Consider the following 16,462-nt stretch of genomic DNA (forward strand, 5'->3'; position numbering starts at 1 on the left):
GTTAGAGTTGAAATCACAGGGCACTGAGTAGACAAATTCAGATCTAAGGCTGCCTTTTCTTTATGTCTTATGTATAAGCACACTAAGAAACTACAATCGATTTTATATATTTTAGATATACTAGGACGTAGATAACTTCTCTCAGCTATACTTTGTCTCTCTTGATGTGAATAGATAGAAAGACAACAGACAAATAGGTGGACAGAAATTTAAGACTGCATTTTAGAATTAGTGCTTGAGTTCGTGTAATAAACTGAGTTATGATTATCTTTCAACTTGATTATCCCATTCTCAGTGTTATTAGCATGTGAGAAAAACCTCATGGTATAGTTGCATCATCAGGATGATGACGTAATTGCTATTTACTGTTTCGTGCTTGCGTGTGAACGTAAGAAAGGGATAGTGCAAATAGAGCTTTGTGGTTGTTGTTGTTGTTGATACTGGCTGATGACAATGTTCAGCTGTTTGTATTTGTAATCTCCAGCATCATAAATTGAAACGTGTCAACATTCTAGTACTACTTTTACTACTACAGCAGACAATCAGCTACTATAAGCTTTGCTAATAGTTTTCCTTACAGGTGCAGCACAGAAACTAAATCAGAGGAGTACTTTCAAACTGAAGCTGGACCTTGTAAAGAGGTAAAACCTGTTCTGATTGATAAGCGACCACGATCCCCTTGCCCATGTAAGAGTGGAATTCACTGTTTTCAGGGTTAACATGGCAATCGTCTGTTGTTCTGCCAGCCAAGAATTTTGCCATGATTATTACTTTTTGCCCTACACATAAGCCAGAATGACTGAAATCACCAAACACAACCAAGACTGTTAGTATTTGCTGTTACCTCTGCAGTAATTTTTCGCTGTGCCTGGATTTGTTGCCAAGTACACACCGTTACCATATAGTGCTCCATTCTGCTTCTTGACATCTTTGCCACCAATTTTGAATCCCTCCTCAAATATCTTTTCCATTGCGTTTGCATTTGTCCCATGGTACCCGTAACGTTCTTTTACTGGTTTGCCTAGGGCAACTTCAAGGTGTTTTTTAGTTTCCTCATAGGCAAATAGTAATTTGGGGTTTACAATGTACTCTATTTGTTTAATTTGTCCTACGTTGCTGTATGGTGACTTCTCTGCCAGTTGATTGAAAAAATATGCGGTAACAATGTTGAAGTGTCGTTCATGTTCAGGATTGTTAGTAATCACACTTGAGCTGGACTTGGTGATGATCATAGACTGTATTCTCTGTGTTCTGATAGCTATTTCTTCAAGTGTAGCTGTTGCCTGAGAAAAATGGTTTATTGTAAAAGTGTGTGTGTGTGTGTGTGTGTGTGTGTGTGTGTGTGTGTGTGTGTGTGTGCGCGCGCGCGCGCGTGCAAGGGTGCTGCATGACATTGCAATACTCACCTCATCAGACCTTTGAGCTCTTTGACAACAGGCTACGTAAGCTGGCAAGACTTGGTCACTTGCAACAACTTGAACTACACCATGGCTTGCTGACTCAAATTTCTTGCCTGTTGCTTGCTCTCTATGGACTGACCAATGACCCCATTTGTTGACAGGGGGAATGCTGGTACACTTGCTCAATTCATCTTTTGACTTGGCACTGTTTCTCTTACCAATAGCTACTTGGCAAATAATTACAGTACACAGTGGTTGGTCATTTGGGGTGCTGGACTTGTCATATGGACCAGCACCATTAAGAATGCAAAAGGGCTTGGGAACATGGGATAGAAAAATCCCTGACCCAAAGCAAGTTGCTGTGGGTATGACACCACTTCTTGCAACATCCTCAATAAATTGATTGATGTTATTGCATGTGCTGGGGACAACTAATGCCATGTATGGAAACTGACGATGCTTCCTGAGAGATGGGACCATTGACTTGTGCGCAGTTACAAATTTATGCACCTGTGTATGATTGGTGATTTCCCAGCAGTTGACCAGTTGTAGTTCTGAGTTTCTACTTGATCCGCATGACATCCCTTCACAGCTGTATATAATTTGCTTGACAGTTTCGAGCCCTACGTCAAGGTTATGAATTGGCTGTAAAGGTGTTACAGAACATTGTTGTGTTTCCGAATTCTTTCTCTTTATTTGATCTTCACGACGTCTTAGCTCTTGCTTGTCACATTCCATGCACTCACTGAAAGAAGGACATCGCTCGTGACATTTTTTAGGGCATTTATGCCTACCTGGGCAGTTGATTGTTCTGTCACAAGGTTTCTTACACTCAAACAAGTTAAATTGCATAGGAGATGTAAATTGGCAGCATTCACATCTATATGTATGACTGCAACTAAGAGTCAAATCTCTCCAACGTGTGCACTTTTCATCTTCCAAATGTGGCTTGTCAGGGTGGCATTTATCCAAGCATTGATGCAAGCCACAGTTCAGCATTTGACCACACTGTTCATTACATAGCTTGGGTAGTAGAAGCCTTAATTCACTGCAATTATTGAGCTGAAAATCATTTGGGTGAGTGACTTTAAATGTAGCTGATGGGTGATTAGGACACTGCAGTGGAAGGGAGTGGCCCAAAGCATCGTTAGATTCGAAATAGTTGAGAGCATGATGCCAGTGATTAGCTCTCTTTGCTTTACGGAAGCAGTTGGCATTGCCAAAGACATATAGTCCTGATTTTGATCTTGAGCAACTAACACACATTCGGTTTTGAGTTTCAACATAGCCAAGTCTTCCATCATCATTTGAACGTACAAGAGATACAAAGACATACTCATTTTCATCGCCCTGGTATCGGTCAACTGTACAAACTTTAATCATTGGACGACTAGAGTGACATGTGTCTAACAGCTCTTTATCGGTTTTAACATGTTTTCCTTGATGTTTGCCTAACAGCTGGTCAGCAATCTTAACATGTTCTTCGAAATCTCTTACCAACTTTCTAATGAATTGAACTTGGGCTGCATACATTGCTATGACAGTTATCTTTGATGGGTGGATCTGATGTTGTTCATTTTGCAAGATGCACCAAAGAATCATGTTGAAGAGCATGATGCCTTCATTTTCATTGACAAAACTTGTTCCAACTCTTTCTTCTGGAAACTGATGTGACCAAAAGAACATAGGCTTACTGAAACATGCAGCTGGCTGATTGTTCTTGGTAGCTTCTAAATTTGTTTGCAGATTGCTGTAGATGTGTTTAAGCAATGGAACAAATATAGGTAACATCCTTCCTTGATGGGTTAAGGAGACATGTGGGTGATTGTTATTTATCAGTCTTTCCAACAAGGACACATCAAATTTATTTGTTTTTCTAAGTTCATAGGTTTCCACAGGAGGTGGAAGCTGCTTGTGATCCCCAATTAAAATAAGATGTTGCACTGAAGCAGAAAGCACTGCAAGAACTTGTATCTCTAAGATTTCTGCGGCCTCTTCTATTATCACTACTGCTGGCATCATCTTGTTTAGCAACTCTTGATAGATTGCAGCACCATCTGTGGTCATACCTACTATTTTTGCCTTCTTCCTTAGCAGTTTTGCCGAGTTACAAATGTGCTGTTTGTCGGCTTCAACAATCGCTTTGGACAGTGTTTTGCTTTTGCACCTTATTGCTTCTATGGAAGTTTTCCACTTAATCTGGGCAAGAATCTTGATCAGATGAGCTCTCTCTTCAGCCTTGTTGCATTTGTTTAGACGGATGTGAGACAATGTGTGGTACAATTCATCTTCTGTCATCTTTGGAGGTTCGACTTTAGCCAAGTCTATTGTAAATGTGATTTTCCCATCATGTGACACTGGAGGACTGGTAGACAGTTGCACTATGTGTTTCATTGGTTCATTTCTACAGTCAACAGTTTGCTCAAACTCATGTTCTGCAAGTTCAATTAGCTCACACTCTTTGTTCTCAAGATCATTATGTGTTAACCTTTTTTGCTGCATCTGAAAGTAGAGTGCTGATAATGTTGAACTGGGAGCACGACAATGAGACTGCACAACACCACGTTCAATCAGAAACTCTTGGAGTGACTCGTTGTCATTTACCCAATCTATCAACATGCTGCAAAGAGACCGAACTATTTCAGCAAATGGCCTAGTTTCATCACTTTCCACTATGTCTAACAGTGAATAATCTGTTTGGTATACTTCAGGCATTTTGTTGACTATCCGCATTAATACGTCTCGAAACTCACATTCCTCAACATCTCTAAATGGAATAACCATGTTTCTGAGTTCATTCACTGGCATGAATTCAACAAAGAGTGGTACAAGCTCAACAACTCTCTCCAGTTTCTGAAATTCATTTGGAACTGGAGATACTGGAATGCTTGGACGTGGGCACATGTCGTTGAAGTGAGTGACGTTGGTATCCCTAAGTACCTCTTTTTGACCACCAACTCGAACAACTTCATTTTCATTACAAAATGTGAGACATCCATGAAGGAATTCATTAAGAGCATGGTTTTTGTATGAAAGTACCAGAATAGGACCACGTGGGAGGGAGGACACCGAAAGTAGTAGCTGTGCAAGTTTAAACCCAACGAGAGTCTTTCCTGTTCCTGGAGGACCCTGAATGACGGTTACACGATTGTGGAGAGCTAACTCAATAGCGTCCAGTTGAGACTCATCAAGTGAACTTTGGTATGTTTTTCTCAGTGTAGTGAAGTCAACTTTCTTTGAACTGTTCCAGTAGCCAGGATCTGGAGCACCAAGATTTCTTAATGACACCTCAAATACACCTTTCCAACTCATCATAACTTTACTTTGTTGCAAGTAGGATGGCATTCGACTACCTTTATACTTACTGGACTGCTCAAACTCGCATATTAGGACATCACTGGAATGTAGTTCACCTTCAACTGTAGCCAACCGAGACGTCTCTGGAGAGGAGTTGGACATCCCGGCTGAACTGAACCGGTTAAACCGAACCGAACCAGGACAGTTGGACTGAACCTGAACAGAAGTATTAGAGGTGATACTGTAGTCCACCATCATCAACTTCTGGTTCCTTCTCAAATCTAGCTGTTGTAAGTCTTTATTGCTTGTATCAGCGGTGGTCCTATCGTTTGGTGCTTCAGTCACATTGACTGCTGTTTCAGTTAGCATCATTGAAGATGTTTCAGCAACAAGAGGATGAGCAAATTTACCATCTGTAGTTTCTCTGAAATTTAAATAAATGAATTCTTCTTTGAAGGGTAAGAAATCATGATTTTGTTTTTGCAAAGAAACCATCACTGGCTCAAAGGCACCATAGTAGGCAGAATTTATAACTGCTACAATGTCATCGGCATAAAACAAACGAGTCAGTCCATATACCCCGTCAATTTCTGAGTGTGTATCTGGACTTGAGAGAAAGGTAGCAGAAAACTTTCCAGGCAATTTAGAGTCACAAGTCTCAACTTTAGCATACAAGATGTCTTTGAAATCTCCATCAACAATGAAGGCTACTAGGTTGCCATGCATGAGTTTGTTTGCTGCACGACTGATCACTGACTCATGGAAGTCGTTCCTTTCTGGTTGTACAACAACTGCCAAACAGTTTGAAGAAAAACTCAACTTAATGCCAGTCATCTTCATGTAAGGCAAAATGGGCATGCTCCAAAGAGCCTTAGAATCGAAATAATGCCTCTGTAGAGCATCTAACGCATTGCGCAAACTAGACAAGCGGTCTTCTCTTAGGAGGCGCAAGTGGGTGTTGAGGTAACTGTCCATATTTAGGTATGGTCCTCGAGTTTGCACACATGGTAGAAGACCCACGTTTGCAATACCTCCTAGTTCTGCTCGTTGATCAATAGCTGGCTTAGAATGCTGCAGTTCTGATGAAGTTACTACTAGTTGTAGCGTACTCCAGTGTGTGTTTGCTGGATCATCATCATGATATCGACTCACAGCCAACTTTAGGAGCGACAGAAGAAAGTCACCATAGTTAGGAACAGTGTGATCAACTAGCAGCTCAGCGAGGGGAAGCAGTGTTGGGAGCACCTTTGGAGCATAGCGGGCTACTGACTCTGCAAAACATTTGCAGGACTCAATAAGCTGATGGGCAATAGATTTATTAGACTGTACCTGGTTCGGTTCAAGTACTGCTTCACTGGAATAAACTACAAGAGTATTTCTTAGTGCAGTAGTAAGAGGTCCAGGAATAAACGATCTTCCCAAAAACTCATTGAAGAATTGCTTATAAACATGAACGTGTTGTTTGACAGAGGATTTAACCAGAGCATTGGAAACATTTAGAACGTCGAGGACTTCATCTTGGTGAAGGTCACGTTTATCCAGAATGAATCGCCATGGAGCAGGACATCGTTCTATTATCTTCAAATTCTCCAATGATTTACTATTCTTCTTATCCAGTAGACAAGACAAGTATGAACTACATTCATCTCTGGTAAGTGTCTGGGTCTCAATGAAACGTGTATGGCTGGCAAACAGAGGCTTGTCTAGAGGCTGTCTAATAAAAAACAACAGATGATCTCCCCTCTTCAATTGGATTCCATATGTAGGGCACTGATCCAGTCGGAACTTCACCATTTGAGAAGATTTTACAGTCCTGGCCACGGCCAAAGCCTCATTTTTCATTGGTTTCTCATACCGACCTTCAACTTGGTCATTAAACAGAGCATTAACCTCGTTCTTTTTTTCACTTTCCACTTCTTTTCTTTTTCTTTTCTTGTCAGAAGCAGCGCGCTTGTCCAAATTCTAATACAAATAGCATATAACTAAGACACTATAAACCCATTCTAGCTGAAGACATTTCACCTTTTCCATTGTTGAATTGTCTTGCATGAAATGACTGTGATATGTAGCTCGTGGCCTTTTTCGACTTCTTGCATACTTTTCAGGTGCAGCTAAATACAATAATCATTAAGACTTTGAAGTTACATTTCTACTATGTATAGTTGATTAATATTAGCCCTTACCAAATGGGTAGCATATATCAATGTGCATTTCATCACCATGGGAAACACTGTTGAAGCTGTCATCACCACCGCTTGGCCACATACCACCAACGTGTTGTTCCTTATGCCATTCATCAAACTGCATGTAAATATCACCAAAGTGTTGTTCATTATTAGGCCATTCATCAAACTGCATGCAGTCGTCAGTGTCAATATAGCCGTTCCGTTCAATGTGAGGTGATGATGATGCATTAGCTGGCGTGCCTATGTAATGAGCATTTGCTTCATCAGCCATATCTTGCTCGCTCATCATTGCATCTTCATGTATCATTACTGTCTGCAGATCATTGTGACGAGCTGTGTTCAGTTGATATCTGTGATTGGGGTATGCGGCCATAGGTTTCTCCAAGAGCTGATCTAGAGAAGAAAGGAACGACTTAGGGCAAACATCAGTTGTTTGTGCCTAAGTCTTCTAATTTAACTGTTCACCCTTGATTAGACGATAAAGCAAGCAGCAGATTTTGTGCACAGAGCACATGAAGACTTGCACCTGAATTTCAGGTCAACTAGTCAAATGCCGCTGTTGTGGAACCTCAGTTGAACCTATCTATCTATATACACTACATGTAGTCCAAGCAATGTAGAGTTGCCAACTCACTCTAGTTATTCTTTGCACTCAGAAAGAGGATATACACCCAGCAGTCACTATCTAATTACAATAACTGTAGGAAAACTCTTAGGGTCCAAAGCCAGAAAATAGTTGATATCAATATGTATCAATGACAATTGCAGGAGGGTGTACCTATCGATCTGCTGAGATGACACATAGTTAGTTGTTTGGCTGCAGGACAATTACTAACACGATTAAGTTGTAAGAGCTTACCTGCAGCTGACTGCCCATGCATACTGCATGTGTCATCTCAGCAGATTAGTTGCTATACTATACTTGGCGAGTTATAATATTTTAGATGTTGTTATTTCAACCATAGCTCCATCTGTGAGATCTGTTCTAGTTAAAGACAGTTACATTGTTTATTGCAGCCTTCACAGTATGTGTATACCTCTGTCTAGAACGTCTGTAGCAGTACACTACCAGCTAGAAAGTTGTAGCAGCTGGGCAGCACAGGCAACTTCTTCACACTAGAAGACTCAAGCTCGTGACCTGGGACAAGCTAGACTAGCACTCTGGTGGTGGTGCCACCCTATAAATTTCCTCCTCCGCAGATAGTCAACCAATAGCAATCTCCACCTGGTGCTGAATCATGTGAATTTAGCATGGTCTGCGGTAGCTCGATCCATCATCTCCTCCGCAAACCGGAAAACGGCAACCAATTAGCGGCAGCCTCGAGCTCTAGGGGTAGTGAACCATGTGAATTTGGAATGACGTCTAGTGTGCTGCAGGTCCATCCCATTTCTAGAAGCAGACAACCAATAGAATTTTCTATAGTGTTACTAAAACCATGTGATCTACAGTGATCTCAAAGGCCCAGTGAATGGTAATTAATTCATGAACAAATCGACAACTGCAAGCTGGCAGTCTATGCATTGTCACATGTCAGTTAGATCTATGCGCGCGTGTGTGTGCGAGCGCGCTGAAATTTAATGTCAAAACTAGATAGGACAGTAGTGATTGAACTTACAGTACAAACATTGCTGGCTACGAGTCAGTCTATCTAATGACTTCTGTACATTAAATTTTATGATTCATTGTACACCAATTAAAACTAGCCAAAAACTAAATTATATCACAAGGTTACTTTTGTAAGCATTAATTAAAGATTTTGCGTTTAGTGTGTATGCAATATATAAACAATGCACACTTGATAACCAGTCAACCAGCTTATGCTCACGTTTCAGCAATTGAATATGACAACTAGCCTGTAATACATTCAAGCGTCTCTCCTGTACAGTACATCAGGCGAGTTCTCTTGTTGTGTGGTATTTGCGTTTATTTCTAGGAGAACATGGCATTCTCTTCTACCCACATGATTACCTGGTACCTCTTTGCTGGTTTTACTATAGCTAAGTCTGTCTCTTGATGTTTGCTGCCCATCTTTAAGAAATAGACGAGACAACACATGCCTGTCCACTTCATATGCAGGGACAGTCTTCGAAATGATTTCCCACTCACCAACATCTTTCATCAACACAATTATTGGTAACCTGCTTCTGTAATCCCAATTGACAAGCAGAACAAAGTCCACGTTTCCACTTGAATCATCACACAATATGTACTTATTTGCAATGTACATTTGTATCCCCAGAACCATTTCATTCTGATTTACTCTCAATCATGACACTATTTCGCCTTCTAAAATACAGTCCTGGTATCAAGGATGCCAAAGCTCCTACAGCTAACTGTATAACCACCTTCCAACTAAATAAATCCCCTAGAGATGTAAGTTGACTGAGGACAACTCCAGCTTGACAGCATAAGAAGTTGTATGGCATTAAACCTAAATGTCGAAATAAACACACAAACATACAGCTAAGCCATATTAGTGTAAGAACATGATGTATACCTATAAATACTGACAAGAAGAACAAATGAATCGGAACACCAACTAATGGTGATGCAATATTGATCAACCAATTGGGAGTCATAGGAAAGAGTCGTAGAAACAGCAAGAAGAAAAAGAGACCATCGTTATTTTCAGACACCTAACAAAAGAGCAATGAAGATCACGTTGATACCATTAAACAAATTACAAAGCCACCTTACACAACACGGGGATCCTTACACTGCCAACGCCAGTAAACACACTATTGTTTATGAGCTATGAACTATCTCTAAAAGTTATGAAAGGCTAGTTTCATGTTGAATTGCATACAAACAGTATAAGCACCCTAGTGTTACACATCAGCAAACCAAAGCTTGTTTTTGTTGATGTGTAGCACAATAGCACATTGCTGTTGACTCTGTGCATCTCAAATTTTAGTCTCTGCTATGTGGCACATTAACAGACACAGACCAACAACTCCAATTAAGCTACTGTACAGCAGCAAAACAAGTAGCTGAGCATCACAACAATTCATCCAAGATTGAGTGTCACATATGTAAACCTTATCACAATTACGATGGCAACAAAATAGGGTTTTTCTAGTTTAGTTTCTGTATTCGGTCTACCGTGGAATATATGCACACAACAACAATCTAAAGGCTTATTTTAACCACACAACAAAATTATGGAAGTTTCACTGGCTAGCAAGTCACTAAGATGGCCTTTTTCTATCTATGTTTATCACTGTACTACTATGATACATAGTCTATTCAAATTTTAGTCTGATTCAAAATGCCAGTAACCAAAAATCATCCTATGACGGTGTTCATTCCTCACCATACCATCATAAAAGTGTACTTAGAGATAAAGTTACCTTTGATTGAAATGATTCGAAATGTTTCTTGAAGAAATAGTTGATGATGCTAATGCCAAACAGTCTTGACAAAGTGTAGCAGCAAGTGGCACCAGCAGCAGTCAAGAAACAAACCAATGGAAAAGCAAACTGCAGTCCAAATAAGGCACCGGCTAGCACGTTCTGCAAGAACACTAATTCCTATGTGATAAAGCCTACACAAATGCGTACAGACAGACAGACAGACAGACAGACAGACAGACAGACAGACAGACAGACACACACACACACACACACACACACATACACACACACACCACACGCCAGGCATACCAGTAAGGCTGAGCCAGGAATAGCAAAAGTCTGCTTGTAGAGATAGGCAAGACAAAACAGAAAGAATACACGCCATCGATGTTCCACTTCATATAACATGAGAGTCTTCGCTAGAACACCAAGTTCATCCAAATTCGAAGGAAACTTGAGAGTGACGTCGACACTAAACAGATAAACAAAAACTCTAAGATTAGAAAACGACCAGGAGTTTGGCAGCCTACTGAGTCTTTTCCAAGTTTGGCAGCGATTTAGAAAACAAATACAAACTAGAAGTAGCAAATAAGAAAATCGTGAACACGCAAATTACACTTGAAACAATTCCAAGAGACATTGCAGGTAAATTTCAAAGCCTGTTTCGGTTTCCAGATTGTTGTGTGCGCACACACGCTTTCTCGAACATGCGCATTCGACGCAAGTAAGTTTGTGGCGCGCCAGTTAGCAGTCAATGCCTTTTAAATTGAAATTTCATGAGGGAGAGAAAGTCCTTTGCTTTCATGGACCTCTAATTTACGAGGCAAAGGTAAAGAAAGTTCTTTACGGTGAGGCCTTATTAGGTGATGCGGTCTCTGTGTGTTCTCAGTGCCTGAAGACACCAGTTGCTAAAGAGAAAGATAAGACTTTGAAGTACCAGATTCATTACAATGGATGGAATAAAAGGTATGAGTTTTGCTTAGGACAGACAGACAAACAGAACGACAGACTTGAAAGGGAGGGACGGCAAAAACAGGTGGACAGACAGACAGACAGGGAGTTTAGTTTTGTGTTGCCATTTAGTGTTTCGAATTTTCTTTTAAAGTTAACAGACAAATAAATGAACGGACTAGACAAACTCTCAACTTTCAATGGAAAAAGTGTTGATGTGAGTGTCTTTCAGTTGGGATGAATGGGTGCCCGAGGGCAGGATACTCAAATACACTGATGCAAATCTTCAGAAGCAGAAAGAGCTCAAGCAGCAACATCTGTACGTCACTTCACTGGAATGAAATCTAACCGTGTCAACTGTTGTCTTGATGCATTGGACAGCATGAAGGAAGGGAAGGGAAGAGGGAAGAGGAAACTAGAAGTGACTGTGGCAAAAGCATCAGGATCAGTGGCAGGCATCAAGAGTACTGGTAAGTATTGTTAACTTCTGTTATTACTAAAGCTATATTTACACCCTTGCTTCCACAGCTATGAGCCTTCTGAAAACCAGAATAGAATATTGTTGCTAATTATTATGAATTTAGATGCCATTTTGCTTCTAAGCGTGTTAATTTCAAAATCTATCTAAAATCATACAAAGTGACTGTCATTTCATGTGACCGCTGTTCAGTGTTGGTAAAACTGCTAACAATTAAACATGGTCTGTAATCGTCAAAGAAACAAGAGATATCATAGACGCAACATACATGTAGCTACTGGTCTCATAGACAAGACATACATGTTGCTACTGGTCACATAATGTTAGGTTCCCGTGTAACTGTTGTAAGCCAAGCCAAACAAGCGATTAATTTTGCATTAGCAGATGCAGACAGGTAAGTTCTGTTGTTTATTTCTGACAAGACCTGGTGATGTAACCCTAACTCTAATCTCTAACCCTAACCCTAACCGTGAATTACACTAACCTGGCAAAATGTGTTGGCTGTTGTGATTGGGGATGATCCATTGTCTCTGGTTGCCATGCATGATGGCATGCACGACTAAACGCAAATACTGCTCCATGGTTGGCCTGTACTACATGTAAGGGTGTGACACATTCCTGAAACATGGCAGGACATACTAAACATAGTGAGTCTACGTATGACGTATCCAGTGATCCACATACATACTCACGCAGTCTGCCGCAAACCAATAACAAGTCAAGCCCTTTGAGTACATTACTCGCTAAGTCTTTTATGAAATCCTGTTTGTTATGGCTTATAGCTGAAATAGGTTATAGTGTGCTATATGAATTTAAAAGCACAGGGCAGGGTTATTGCTTTAGGTGAAGCCAAGGTCTATAACCTCTCTCCAAGTGCTGATAAAAGCTATATAGCATGCTAATCATATGATAAGTAATTTATACCATGGTCACGTGATGTTTATATAAGTGAGAGTGCAATATTAACTGGACACACTTGCTGGGCAATATGCTGTATACATCATCTAGATATGTGCTTCGTACTGGTCACACATCATGTGACCATGGTATAATCACTGTTAATGTACGGCAACTGAAAATGCATGAAACTTAGAAATGACGTCTGTTGTCATAATGAGATCGACTTTTACTGTATTATGAATTACTGCAGTTTTTCTTTTGCAGATGCTGATGGTTTGTCTCGAAAGAAAAAAGGGAAATTGGATGCTACAATAGAGACTGTGTGTGCCACTTTGTGTTTGTTTTGACAAAACGGTAGTACACTGCTGCATGTTTATAGCAAGAGCAGTTTCAGTGTCGACCAGAAGTTCATGTGTTTATACCAAACGAGTTGAAGCAATGTCTTGTTGATGATTGGGATCTGATAGCTAGACAGAAACAGGTGAGAGGCAAGATGAAAGTTATGAAGTTGTGTGTGTGTGTGTGTGTGTGTGTGTGTGTGTGTGTGTGTGTGTGTGTGTGTGTGTGTGTGTGTTGTTTTACTTGTAGTTGCTTGTCTTTATCAGTTCATGTAGTAATTACATAATAGACTCTGTTCTTTATGTTTCTTTGTAGCTTGTCAAGCTTCCCAGTCCATTACCTGTTGACAAAATTTTGAAAGATTTTGTAGAGAAACAGACAAACAAGGAAAAGTTGGAGTGGACTTTGAGTGCCATTGGTTTGATGTTATTGACGTGCATTGCTTTTGTTTTGACAGAGAAGGAGCTGCCAAGGAGATAGCTCGTGGGATCAAGGAGTACTTTAATGTGCTGTTGGGAGCTCAGTTGTTGTACAAGTTTGAACGACTGCAGTATACTGAGGTCAGCTGCAAGATTGGGCAGAGAAACAGACCGCATTCGTCTGTTGTAGAAGTTTGTGTCAGTGGTATTTTGTATGGCATTGTTGTGTGTGCACATATTCAGTCTATGTTTATTCAGTGTTCTAGCTTGTAGATGTGACAGATGACTGTACATGTAGAACGACAGTAGGTAGGTATACTGGGTATACTATTGTGTTTTGTTCAGGGCACTGTACCTGAATGTTAGAATTGTGCGTACATTTGAATCAAAAGCAGACAGAGAAGAGGCAGATGGACAGATGGCTGCACAGGCAAACAAGAAGATTGACAAATGGACGGACAGTCAGACAGACAAACATTTGGTCATGCATACTTTTTATTATTGAGAGTTGTTACGACTTCTAAAACAATAACAATCTAAGTTGTTGCAGTAAAGAAGCTAGAGTAACAAGGAAAAAAGAAAACCTCCAGCTAGGCTTTCATGCATACACACATACAGACAGACAGAATGACAGAATGAATTGATAATTGAATAGTTTGGCAGGTAAAGCGGTTTATCAAATGAATTGATTGGTCAGTTAGGCTGGTACAGCTACAGAAGAATTGCTTTTAGAGTCATTTTTTGTAGTTACGTTCTTCACACGAGGACAAACCGATGTCTAGTATTTATGGAGCTGAACACTTACTAAGACTCTTTGGTATGTTGTCTTCATGTGAACAGCAATGATAAGTGTCACAAGACTTGTCTTGTTTGTTAGTTCGGTTAGGATCCATATTGGCTTACACATCTGTAGATGAAGATGACATGACTGTTCTTCTCTCCCATGTTCGCAGTCTTTTGCAGTAAGCAGTTGTTTGTCTTGTTGATGTTGTATAAATTCTAAGCATAATATTGTTAGATACATGCAGACCAATGTAGATGAGATGTTTAAACGACAGTACGAAGTTGCGTCACCAGACTACTGCAGAAAGGCTGCTGGATAGTGTATAGTTTGGTATGTTGATGATGTAATGCATACACATTATAGTTGAACAGACAGTGCCAGTTGGAGACTTTCTAGTTTGCTTCAACTGTTCATCTGTATGATGTAAAGTGCAATAATTCCTATTTGAGTGATTGGCAATTTACAGTATTTAGTAGTTATTAGGAGCTGCAGCTGATTATCTATGTGGCGGCAGAGCCTCTATTGGACCATTCTCGCATTAATTTATGCAATATTTTTCTCACTTGAAACATCTCATTACGTGGGAATTCCAAAGCGAACGTTTCACGTTTCCCATCCGCGACCTTCCAAGTTTGCTTTATTCTAAATCATGTCATAGGAACATAACACGTTTACACCATGGAACTTTTTGCTAACCAATAGCTTGATTGATTCGTACTAGAATTCTGTAATTGGTAAAGTACGTGGGCGCAAAATTACTTGCAGTGTGGTCAGATGTTGGGTTTCTATGCCAGTTGAAATTTTAAGGGTTTCAGCTTCTCAAATCAATCAACAATTTTACTAATTGGAAGAGAGACAGTTGTATTGTCATGTTGCAACATATACATTTGATTTCTGTTCTGTGTGTGCATGTTGTCAGTTGTTTGGATCAACATGAAGAAGAACAAGAATATGAGATAATTTGTGTTCACAGCTTGCCTTGATTACTGATTGTTGTTTTGGAGCAATTGAAGGCAATGAATTGCATTGACATTGCTTGCTTTCTTAGTACGGGATATGATTTTCTTACATCATTTTGGGTAGAATACGAAGTTTACCTATCGATTTTTGCGAATGTTCAGAACTGTGGTGTGCTGCAGCTGGGTGATGGTGTTGTTAGTATATAGATGTTGGTTTAGTTATCAAGAGTACAGGAGTTGAATGGTGGTGCTGGTGTGCCATTATGACATTCACTCGACCAGTCGCAGGAGAAGTTAGGGAGAAATTCTACAAGTGAAATTGCACGTGATAGCCCAGCCAAATACCGTCCATCAGTGTTACAGGAGCGCAGTATTCGTTGTTCCTTTTCGTGTTAGTTGCAGACTAATAGTCTACATGTTCTCACTGTAGTAGAATGTGGTCGCTCAAAAAGTAAGTTATTAGACAAGCAAATGATACCTTTTTTCGAGGTGATATCAATGTGTGTGTGGCTAGTAGTACATACTCAGTTGATGGCAAAGTTGTGTCACATTGTCATCTCTTTAAAACTATACATGTATAAACGATGGACTGACATAGTCTTCAACCTGTGACACAAAGAAGTCAATGATGGCAAGTTTGTCAAGTGTTCAAGATAACAACATTTGATTGCTTTATAGCTAGGAGAACCACAATGGGGCACGTTTCTTAAGTGGTGGTGTTTTCGATTTCTTTTCATTCTGGATTTGAGTTTAACTGAGTAGTTGCCAAATGGAATGCAGACATTGCTTCATGGATGGTCTGATCAATAAAAGGACTAGTAGTACTGTAATGTATACCTTGTAGAAGGGTGCCTAGACACTGTTAATTAAGTTACATCTTGTAGCTGTGTGTGGTAGAGTAACCAGTGGGCCCCTCTGCCTTTGTCTGGAGTCTACTCTAATTACATAATGAGGCACCAAGAGTAGCCTCATACCCAGGCCCTCTTGTGCAAGAGGGCCTGGGTGTGATGCTACACCAAGAGTAGCCTCTAACTTCCAGACCAGAGAGCGCGCGAACTCTTAGAAACAGCACTCTTCTGGGGTTGCAAGTGTGGTCTGATTATGTATTGTCATTATTTTGATTGTACATGTGTGTCGAGTAGCTGTGCTCGTGGTCTCATTCTGTGGGTATATGAGAATGATGTGTCTAAATTTAGCTAGAACACAGGCAATTGTGGTATGGTGTCCAACTATAGCTAGCTAGACCATTCTGTTTTGTGTTTTTGGTCTTCTGTGTGTATTGATGAAAGCTAGGAATGCGTATGTACTTAGATAGTCCTCATTCTAGATCTGTCATGGGACATTGAATTATCAGATTCATGATCCTGTTCTATCCTTGATTATTTCGTTCTAAAG

General features: G+C 40.2%; 3 protein-coding genes across 5 annotated transcripts; 1 reads left to right on the forward strand and 2 right to left on the reverse strand.

Moving 5' to 3' along the window:
- Nucleotides 1–439: 439 nt before the first annotated feature.
- On the reverse strand, nucleotides 440–8,012 carry LOC134192408 (uncharacterized). Its single transcript, XM_062661147.1, has 6 exons — nucleotides 7,921–8,012; nucleotides 6,881–7,276; nucleotides 6,720–6,808; nucleotides 1,407–6,659; nucleotides 845–1,283; nucleotides 440–779 (listed from the first exon to the last, which is right to left on the reverse strand). Exons 2-6 carry the CDS (start codon nucleotides 7,254–7,256, stop codon nucleotides 595–597), a joined length of 6,342 nt encoding a protein of 2,113 aa, XP_062517131.1. The 5' UTR covers nucleotides 7,257–7,276; nucleotides 7,921–8,012; the 3' UTR covers nucleotides 440–594.
- A 698-nt stretch (nucleotides 8,013–8,710) lies between these two features.
- On the reverse strand, nucleotides 8,711–10,899 carry LOC134192195 (transmembrane protein 41A-A-like). Of its 3 annotated transcripts, none has more exons than XM_062660897.1 (6): nucleotides 10,876–10,899; nucleotides 10,768–10,812; nucleotides 10,547–10,709; nucleotides 10,235–10,363; nucleotides 9,382–9,520; nucleotides 8,711–9,315 (listed from the first exon to the last, which is right to left on the reverse strand). In XM_062660897.1, exons 3-6 carry the CDS (start codon nucleotides 10,643–10,645, stop codon nucleotides 9,131–9,133), a joined length of 552 nt encoding a protein of 183 aa, XP_062516881.1. In that variant the 5' UTR covers nucleotides 10,646–10,709; nucleotides 10,768–10,812; nucleotides 10,876–10,899; the 3' UTR covers nucleotides 8,711–9,130. The 3 variants fall into 3 exon arrangements, with proteins under 3 accessions (XP_062516881.1, XP_062516879.1, XP_062516880.1); XM_062660895.1 differs by having other exon boundaries at nucleotides 10,235–10,396; XM_062660896.1 differs by lacking the exon at nucleotides 10,876–10,899 and having other exon boundaries at nucleotides 10,235–10,407; nucleotides 10,768–10,853.
- Nucleotides 10,900–10,939: 40 nt separating this feature from the next.
- LOC134191997 (mortality factor 4-like protein 1) lies at nucleotides 10,940–14,567 on the forward strand. Its single transcript, XM_062660659.1, has 11 exons — nucleotides 10,940–11,066; nucleotides 11,127–11,203; nucleotides 11,421–11,507; nucleotides 11,570–11,658; nucleotides 12,831–12,886; nucleotides 12,946–13,047; nucleotides 13,221–13,297; nucleotides 13,363–13,465; nucleotides 14,072–14,141; nucleotides 14,202–14,286; nucleotides 14,343–14,567. Exons 1-11 carry the CDS (start codon nucleotides 10,992–10,994, stop codon nucleotides 14,425–14,427), a joined length of 906 nt encoding a protein of 301 aa, XP_062516643.1. The 5' UTR covers nucleotides 10,940–10,991; the 3' UTR covers nucleotides 14,428–14,567.
- Nucleotides 14,568–16,462: the final 1,895 nt, after the last annotated feature.

Source organism: Corticium candelabrum, chromosome 16 (assembly GCF_963422355.1).
Source record: "Corticium candelabrum chromosome 16, ooCorCand1.1, whole genome shotgun sequence".
Classification (NCBI taxonomy): Eukaryota; Metazoa; Porifera; class Homoscleromorpha; order Homosclerophorida; family Plakinidae; genus Corticium; species Corticium candelabrum.

Excerpts from the sequence above, each read along its gene's own strand:
- LOC134192408 (XM_062661147.1), bottom strand. The coding sequence starts at position 7,256 with ATGGCCGCATACCCCAATCACAGATATCAACTGAACACAGCTCGTCAC. Across the intron at positions 6,809-6,880 it reads TGATATATGCTACCCATTTG|CTGCACCTGAAAAGTATGCA; the intron begins GTAAGGGCTAAT and ends TATTGTATTTAG. Across the intron at positions 780-844 it reads AGCGAAAAATTACTGCAGAG|GGCAAAAAGTAATAATCATG; the intron begins GTAACAGCAAAT and ends GCTTATGTGTAG.
- LOC134192195 (XM_062660895.1), bottom strand. The coding sequence starts at position 10,645 with ATGTTATATGAAGTGGAACATCGATGGCGTGTATTCTTTCTGTTTTGT. Across the intron at positions 10,397-10,546 it reads TTCCTGGCTCAGCCTTACTG|AACGTGCTAGCCGGTGCCTT; the intron begins GTATGCCTGGCG and ends GTGTTCTTGCAG. Across the intron at positions 9,521-10,234 it reads TCGAATCATTTCAATCAAAG|GTGTCTGAAAATAACGATGG; the intron begins GTAACTTTATCT and ends CTCTTTTGTTAG.
- LOC134191997 (XM_062660659.1), top strand. The coding sequence starts at position 10,992 with ATGCCTTTTAAATTGAAATTTCATGAGGGAGAGAAAGTCCTTTGCTTT. Across the intron at positions 11,067-11,126 it reads CTCTAATTTACGAGGCAAAG|TGCCTGAAGACACCAGTTGC; the intron begins GTAAAGAAAGTT and ends GTGTGTTCTCAG. Across the intron at positions 11,508-11,569 it reads GAGCTCAAGCAGCAACATCT|CATGAAGGAAGGGAAGGGAA; the intron begins GTACGTCACTTC and ends TGCATTGGACAG.